The following is an 8,457-nucleotide window of genomic DNA, read 5'->3' on the forward strand; positions in this document are numbered from 1 at the left end:
TTATCTCAGTTGGTAGGGATATTGCATATTATATGCAGGGGCCGAAGTTCGAACCTCAGACACCCCACTTCTCCACATTTAAATGTGTGAGCTCTAGCCACTAGGCTACTTGACCAAAAAAAAAAATATGGGAGGGTGAAGCTTTTCATGATTTTGTGTTGCATGCCCCGGGTTACATTGGGTGTGTTTGGTAAAAATAAGCTGATAAGCTAGTTGATAGCTGAAGCTTGGGGTCGGTTACTTGTGATGTCTTTGTATTGAAATGAGCTTTCTAAAGCCTTGCAATAATTATTATATTAAATATATTACCAGTTTAGACGCCTATAGGTACACTATTTCAAATAGGATATTGGAAAGGTAATGAGAACTTGTAAAAAAAATGAAATATTTTGTACTAATTAAACTCAACTGTTTCCATTTTCTTCAAGACTACAAAAGAATAAGGAACTCACAAATTTGACCAGTTACAGCAAACACTAGTGTATAAACTTCACTGAAATGGAATTAATGCATTCACAAATTTGAAGCACACAACAAAATGGAATCACCGAGACCTGGATTTTGCCCAAAACGGGAGATGGGGGTTCCGATGAAGCTCGAGGGCAGAATCTCTTAAAATCAAGCTCCACCATATTTGAAAATTCTCGGACCCTGACCAAAAGCAAGCAAGATATCTCAAACGAGGCATCAACAACTCAATGTGTGCGAGTTTTACTGCTTTCTGCATTTCTCACTGGATTGAAGTAGGGGTGGGCCTGCAAGCATTGAATATTTGTTAAAACAACGTTACAGGAAACAAGTTCATTTTGTCAAATAATTGTGTGCAGGATGGACCGGGTAGCAGTTAGCCAGTTACTACATCAGTCAGTGAAATAGAAACTGAGAAAGTCCAAATAGGATTTTGTAATAAATTCCCAACATGATTTTATCCACAAAGCCCAAAGGGGGAAGAAAATCCAAACATGGCAAAATTAATTGATGGCGGATCAGATGAATTAATGGCTAGATACAAATCATATTAGAAGCCTGGATTCCAAAAATCTATGTGTCACTGATGACTGATCCTATTTCAACGATGAAAATGTTAAGATGACAAAAGATTTGGCTTCTTACCATAGCTTCTTTTGCAGTGAGCCGTTCTTGGTGATCATACTGTAGTAACTTGTCCAGAAAGTCAATAGCCTTCAGAAAAGGGGGGATAAATTTAAAATGAGAAGCAATGAACATATGGGTATTCTAGAACGGAAATAATAAGAACACATGCTACCTCAGGAACAGCCAAGTGTCGGTTATCCATATTAATGAACTTTGTCCATGGCTTCCGGTCATGCCTGCCACAATATCAGAACACTTTTTTAGTTTAACACTTCTAGAAAAATAATGGTTAGTGAGAAAATGCAACATATACACAGAAGACTTGACCTTTTAAAGTGGGGGATCACTTTAAGAGGTAAGAAAATTTAACAGTAGAAATTGTGATTATATTCATGTAAACTAATAACAAATTATGAATTTATGACACTGTTTAAATTTCAACTACTGATTTTCAAATCAATGGCTATAACTCCTCACTTTTTCCTCTAAAGTGAATTGCCCAATTCAGAGGAACAGAACCAATATACATCATTGGTAAAAGATGGAAATTAACCTCCCAATAAGCACTGCATAACGTGGGTCCAACTCTATGTGATACTTGTCCTGATACGCACGTAATTCATCTGTTCCACTACCTGTTACAGCAGGGATAAAACAGTTGATCAATCCAAAATTTTCAGTTTCTATCTTTCCATGTGCATAATAGTAAGAACTGAGAAAACCTCCTTTGCAGTTCAAAATCAATTTCAGAATTCAGATTGAGTTTGCTGGCAAAACTAATTATTATTAATAAAAATACATTTAAGTGTTCTGCATGATTGGTATAAAAAAGCATGGGATCAAGTTGGAAACAGAAATTGGACACAAAAAAAAGACATTCTCAAAGGCCAAGAATGAGAAATTTCATTTCAGTACAAAGACCAAATCACAAAACCAGTAAGAGGTACAAACTTGATAACACCTAACGTAGAAGATAAATGTCTAAAAATAGGGAAGGGGAAGCCATACAGCGTACATGTAAATAAATAACACTTGCAAGATCACATTTCATGAGGTGTCAGCTCAGCGGTCTGAGTTTGGTCTTGTAACTTCAAGGGACAAAGTTCAAATCCCCTTGGAGGCGGTTGGTAAATGGATATCACTGCCACTTTAGTTAATAATAATTCCACCCTTCCCCAATTTTATATAATAAAAAAAGGCCAATGCTATATATAGCGAGAGTTCTCACGCGAATTCCTCACGAACCAAAAACTACCGCGGTAGCAAAAAAATAAAACAAAAATAAGGGTCCCACTTACCATACATGAGAATTGACACAATAAAAGAAATAGCGGTCGTGATGTTTTCTTGAAAAAAATATTTGCTGTAAACAGCATTTCTCATAGAAAAAAATCCCAATTGTGAAATAGGTTACTGGTAGATGCCAGGCCCAAAGCAAAAGCACTGATAAATAAATTATCACCCAAAAAAGTAAATAACCCAATAAATCTAGCTCAAACTACATATCTGGTTCACAATCTTCACTAACCTTGGCTATTTTTACTAGTTGATCATAGTTATCTTGTCCATAAAAGAATGGCTCCTTCCGGAATATCTGTAGAAACACAAACAGCAGATAAGCACAACAGAAAACTGTACCCTATTATATCTATTTTAGGAAGACATCAATGACATGCATTGGTGAAAGTAAAGGATCATCTCTGAAAATTGAGATAACCATGCCTATACCCTAAATGATACAAAACAAATTACATTATAATAAAGTAGACCCCTTACCATTCCAGCAAACATACAACCGAGAGACCATAAATCTAGTGAGTAATCATAGTCTTGAAGATCAATAAGTAGCTCAGGACCTTTGAAATATCTACAAACAATGCATAAAGTGGAGTCAAATAATAGTTTTTTCAAGGAAACTTCATAATAAAGATTCGGTAATGAGAAGCATCTTAAAGATTATTGTACACAGCTCAAAAGTGGACCAATGCAAGAAGAAAGAAAATCTGTGAGGAAAATCCTCCCAACATGATATATCCAACCCAAATATCCTCTCAAAATTTAAAATGATTGCCATTAAGTACGTCAAAGAAATATGTGAATATCCTTGAGAAATAATTTTCAAGGGCTGAGTGAACTGCAATGATTTCTGAATTGGGATCTGATAGGACACCAGGGTCCAATACATGTGATGACCCAATCATTGGGCCCGACTCATACACACACAGCTTCTAGAAGGTTGCAGAAGCTGAGGGAATAAGAGGTAGTTAACATTCTCCTTATTTTTAGGAGGGATGTTCTGTTATAAAAGAAAAGGGAGGAAAGTTTAGAGTCACTCAAGAAAGTGGTTGAGTCAGTAAGGAGAGAAACTCTGGTTTAGGAGCAATAGTATACTGCTCTGGTATAGGAGTTCTTGCAACTCTGGTGTCATTTATTGTTTTTTGTTGCCCTTTTCTTCCATTGTAAAGAGCTTCAAGCTTATCCCTTATCAGTCAATAACACTTTTCATTTCAGTTTCCCAGTTTCTATCAGGATCCAACCTCTTTATGTGTGTAAACCATATTTTCTCTCTAACCTGATTCCATCAAAATATTGATGAAGTAATGAGAGTGTATTCAGAAATTACCAACTAAAGCAGTGATTTACACAACCCAACTCCCCTATAATTTTGGGCCTGCATAAATGTTTTCCAGCTCATCAATTTCTTCATCTACTGGATATGACCAGAGGAAGTTTTTCTACCACTTTAAGACATTGGAAAAGGCAACAAAAGAAACATAACGAACCTTGAGGCAACGCGGACATTATACTCTTGCCCGGGATGATAAAACTCTGCAAGTCCCCAGTCTATCAGGCAAAGCTTACGCTGCGCATGATCGATCATAACATTATGTGGTTTTACATCCCGATGCATGATTCCTTGTGAGTGGCAATAATCCAATGCCTGTAAAAGAAGATTCAGAAATAACTCTTCCATGTTAAAAGCCACACAAAAAAAAAGGAATGCCTGAAAAGAAGAAACCGATACAACTATATCTCACAAACCTGACAACATATGATAATACATTTCCTCAAAAAAAAAAATTAAAAAAAAATATATGGCCCAATCAGATCATGTGAGAATGTATAGCTAAATATATCAATAAGAAAATTTGCAGGACGCAAAAGCAGACATACATGGATAGATGCAGATACATTGTAATTTGCAAGCATATCTTGTAATGTGCTAGTAGTGTTTCAAGTCGAGACTTTACAATTACTACCTCTGTCTCATTACAGTGCCTCATTTGTAATATTTTTGTCTCAAATTATTTGTCACTTTAGAATACCAAGACAACATTTATTAACTTTTTTCAACAATGCTCTCATTTCATTAAATAGTCTGCCTAACAATACCACTACTACTTTCAAGTTTCAACCACTTTGATTGATATGGACATCTTAGACCATACACACTATTTTACTATTAAATTCAACATAAACTAGTCATTTTCTTAAGAAGATGAAACAGAGGGCACGGTATCTGACAACAGATGTCATGTTGACATGGCCATGGACCAGGGAAATTAGAAATTACTCCCTCCGGTCCTATTTATAAGAAAAATTTGACTTTTTAGATTCATTGAGTAATTGATGTATCTTGTCTAGAATATATACCAAATACATCATTTATGCAATGTATCAAAAAAAGTCAAATGTTTTTTATAAATAGGACCGGCGGGAGTAAATTTCGACAGATGTGAAAGCAATGCATGCATATTAAGTATCAAAACAAGAATGTGAAACACCAAAATTAACATCAATTCAAAAGTGCATTAGACATTTAAAAAAAACATTTAAATTGAAGAATCACGATCAGAGCCATTAGCATAGAAAGCTAGCCACATTATACCACAGACATATGAAGGAATAGAAAAGCTTTTGCTTTTGCATGCAAACAATCCTAATACGAAGCCTAAACTGAAATGATTTCAAGGGAAGAAAGGAACTGGCTCTAAACTCAAATCGTAAAATAATAACAAGGTGATATATTATTACAGATTTCATCGTCACAAGTGACAAGAGCACCTATGGAGAAAAATTAAGTTCTACAACTAACACCCTTAAGACTTCAAAAACCAAGACATTGACCAACATGGTATTGTTAAGATATAAGATAGTTAGGAACAGTTAAAACAATCGGCTAGTTAGTTAGAGAAACTTGGGAAGAATTAATTACATAATAATGGGTGATACAAGGGTAGAGGGAGCATTCAGATTTGTTAATTGCAAAAAACAGAGTGGTGGCTTGGTTGTAAAATGAAAAACCCTTGTTATCTTTCTCCTATTCTCAGTCACTCAATGAAATGGTTACTTTAGTTTGAACATTTGTATCAACTTTCCATTTCTCTTGACTAGGTCCTTAACAGTATTCCATCTACAATTAATACCGAAGCTTCTTTATCAAAGCTATATACCAGCAAATGGCTCAAACACTTTCTAATTTATCTCTTCGAACATATAAAAATTAAACTTGTTATGACTATGAAGCATTTAGCTTATCTCCTGTCTACTGTCCAGTAATGTGCCAAACAAATAATGACAACAAAATTGAATTATAAACAAAATTGAATTATAGATGTTGCTTTGCTCTTTGATAAACAAGAAAGCACAAAAACTTACCTTTAGAAGTTCATAGATATAATATCGTATATCATAGTCAGACAATGTAGGATAGAGCACTTTAAAATCGGTGTTATTAACACATTCAAATACAAGGCTTGGGGTTTTTGATTGCTGGTCCCTAACAATGTCAAGCAACTTTACAATATTGGGTCCTCCGCAGAGATTTTGCAATATCTTGATCTCCCTCTTTATCTGCATTTAGAATCAAGAACATGTTTAAGAGTTTAGTACATACAAATAATATAGCCAGAGGACAGGAAAGACACGCACACAAATCTCCAGGCTTTAAATCAAATCATACTGTATAAACAGTGAAATAAATGATGGAGTAGCTAATTACTCTCAAGAACCATGACCACTCACATCCGAACCAAAAATATAAGGTAAGTTCCAAAATAACAGAAAAACTGAAACACTAAAATAAAATTTACTTCCCAACATACTGTATGCAACAGATTGGCATGTGTTGTGTGTTAGTTGCAGGAAGAATGAAGGTGCATAATTTAAATTTTAAACACCTTTAGTGCCAAGGAAAACTAAAAGAAACCTATGCTTTAGCTAAAACTAGAGTTAAAGGGGTATGTATTGTCACTGGCAAATCTATTTTACACCGACAACCAATACAGACTCGCTGCTTACTTCATTTAATCTATTTTAATTAAATTTATAAAAGCGGGATGATGTGGCAAAATATCAACCTTCGTTGGTTGTCAGTGTCAAAATAGTTTACAATTAAAATGCATGTATGTTAAACTCTTAAAATTATGACTTCATCTAGTAAAAACTATACATAAAATCAATTAAAAATAAGTGATAAATGGATTGAAGTTCATGCAAAGACCAAGCTACCAAAGTACAATTGAGCATACTATCCATAGAGAACTGCTAAACTAGAAATTGAAAAACTGTTCTGTCTTATTTCTTTTAGCTACTTGCCGCATTGATATGACTAATGATTCCATATAAACTCATACACATCCTTCCATGAATGATTTTAGCGGCTACATTACATACAAGAATTAAACACAAGTACACAATAATTCATTCATGGAACACTATTGAAAAGCAACAATCATGGCCGTGTTTGGATAAACAACTTAATTTGCAGCTTATATAATAAATGTTTATCATGAAGCGCTTATGTATAAGTTATTTCTATAATAAAAAACAAAATTAAATTGTTTTAGTATAAGCTATAAGTTCTTTTCATTTCCTTCAAAAAAAAAAAGTTCTTTTCATTACCTATCTTGAAGAGGTTATAAAAACAAGCTGACAACTGTCTAAAAACATGTCATAAGCTATTTTCATAAATTTTAACATAGGGTCCGGAAGGATTGGCTTATTTTTGAGCTCGTGAAAAATAGCTTATGGAAATGAATAAGCTTTTATGTAAATTCATAAATTCTCACTAACGAAAATTGTATCTTCATAAGCTGCGTTTTTCCATAAACTAACTTGACGAGCTTATGAAGAATACATAAAAAACTTGTTTATTTCCGTAAGCTATTTCGCATGAGCTCAAAAATTAGTCAATCCAAACAGGACCATAGTCTTAAAAATGCTTATCTTTAGAAGCTTAAATAAGTCAATCCAAACGACCCAGAATTCAAAATTGCACCTTCTTCTTCCTGACAGGTTTGAGTATCTTGATGATACATTTTTCATCATTCCCACAGTGAACACCCTCAAACACTTCACTATATTTCCCTCTTCCAACCTTCTTCAAAACCTGGTAATCATCTTGTTCCCTATAACAATTCAAAAAAAAAAAAAATTACATTTTTAAAAAAATAAAATGATTAACGGTGTGAATTGGATTGAATTGAATTGAGAATTGTTACCCCCACTGAACAGCGAGGGATTCATAATCCCAATATTCCTTAGGTCGAACAACATTGACATCAGCGTAAATTCTGGCCTTAGAGGAAGCGCCGGGGCGGCGAATGGATTTTCCGATTCGTTGAGCCAGAGTGTCGGGCCGCGGCGGCGGAGGAGGATATTGGGGGCGGCGAGGTTGTGAGAACGAAGTTGCGAAGCGACGGAGAACGGAAAAGGGTGGTGGAAAATTGGTGGCGGAGGAGGAAATTGAATGATGAGTTCGGAAAAGAGAGAAGAATCGTTGGAGCGATAGTGTGGATTGGAATGGCCTAATGGCCATCAAAACGCAAATGCAGAATTAAGTTTCGCAATTTGCTCTTTTTTGAAACCCAAACCATTTTCTTACACCGCGTAGAAATTTGTAAAAAGTAATTTAATTTAATTTTGTATTAAAACGGTTTGGTGAAGTCATAAAAAAAAAAAAAAAAACAATAGGTTAACTCAATTGGTATCAACAATGCATATATATGAAGGTCTGAACTTGACCACCACAAAAAAAGGTAATAGTCAAATTGGTAAAAGAGTAATCACAATAATTTATTGAAAATTTAAATAAGGGTTAAATAAGTTTTTCCTACCTCTAAATATATTAAATTTTCGTTTTTAACTCTAAAAAATAAAATGAGATGTTTTCATCCTTATAAAAAAAATTGTTTTATTTTTGGTCTCTAATTGATATAATTTTGACATTTTTTCAATATAATATAAATATATAAATGTTAAACATAATAAACGGGCATAACATGCATACAATTTGAACATAAAAAAATTATAATCTTGACATTCACATAAATATAAAGTGGTCAACTAGGACCAAAAACA

General features: G+C 34.2%; 1 protein-coding gene across 3 annotated transcripts; it reads right to left on the reverse strand.

Annotated features, from left to right (window-relative positions):
* Positions 1 to 368: 368 nt before the first annotated feature.
* LOC146919671 (casein kinase II subunit alpha-2-like) lies at positions 369 to 7,949 on the reverse strand. 3 transcript variants are annotated; one of them, XR_015011577.1, is made up of 10 exons: positions 7,599 to 7,949; positions 7,376 to 7,505; positions 5,755 to 5,949; positions 3,879 to 4,036; positions 2,872 to 2,962; positions 2,624 to 2,689; positions 1,649 to 1,730; positions 1,268 to 1,331; positions 1,114 to 1,182; positions 369 to 755 (listed from the first exon to the last, which is right to left on the reverse strand). XR_015011577.1 is itself a non-coding variant. In XM_085713104.1 (10 exons), exons 1-10 carry the CDS (start codon positions 7,913 to 7,915, stop codon positions 696 to 698), a joined length of 1,236 nt encoding a protein of 411 aa, XP_085569230.1. In that variant the 5' UTR covers positions 7,916 to 7,949; the 3' UTR covers positions 369 to 695. The 3 variants fall into 3 exon arrangements, 1 of the variants encoding a protein (XP_085569230.1); XR_015011578.1 differs by having other exon boundaries at positions 1,573 to 1,730; XM_085713104.1 differs by having other exon boundaries at positions 2,620 to 2,689.
* Between the last annotated feature and the right edge of the window lie 508 nt (positions 7,950 to 8,457).

The sequence above is a fragment of the Medicago sativa genome, chromosome 5 (genome assembly GCF_051527215.1).
Source record: "Medicago sativa cultivar Bolivia chromosome 5, Bolivia_mono, whole genome shotgun sequence".
NCBI classification, from domain to species: domain Eukaryota; kingdom Viridiplantae; phylum Streptophyta; class Magnoliopsida; order Fabales; family Fabaceae; genus Medicago; species Medicago sativa.

Bases quoted from the DNA above. Each gene is read 5' to 3' on its own strand.
- LOC146919671 (XM_085713104.1), bottom strand. From the start codon at position 7,915: ATGGCCATTAGGCCATTCCAATCCACACTATCGCTCCAACGATTCTTC. The intron at 2,690-2,871 runs GTAAGGGGTCTA...GTGTTTCTACAG, and splicing joins GTTGTATGTTTGCTGGAATG to ATATTCCGGAAGGAGCCATT. The intron at 756-1,113 runs GTAAGAAGCCAA...CAATGCTTGCAG, and splicing joins TCACTGCAAAAGAAGCTATG to GCCCACCCCTACTTCAATCC.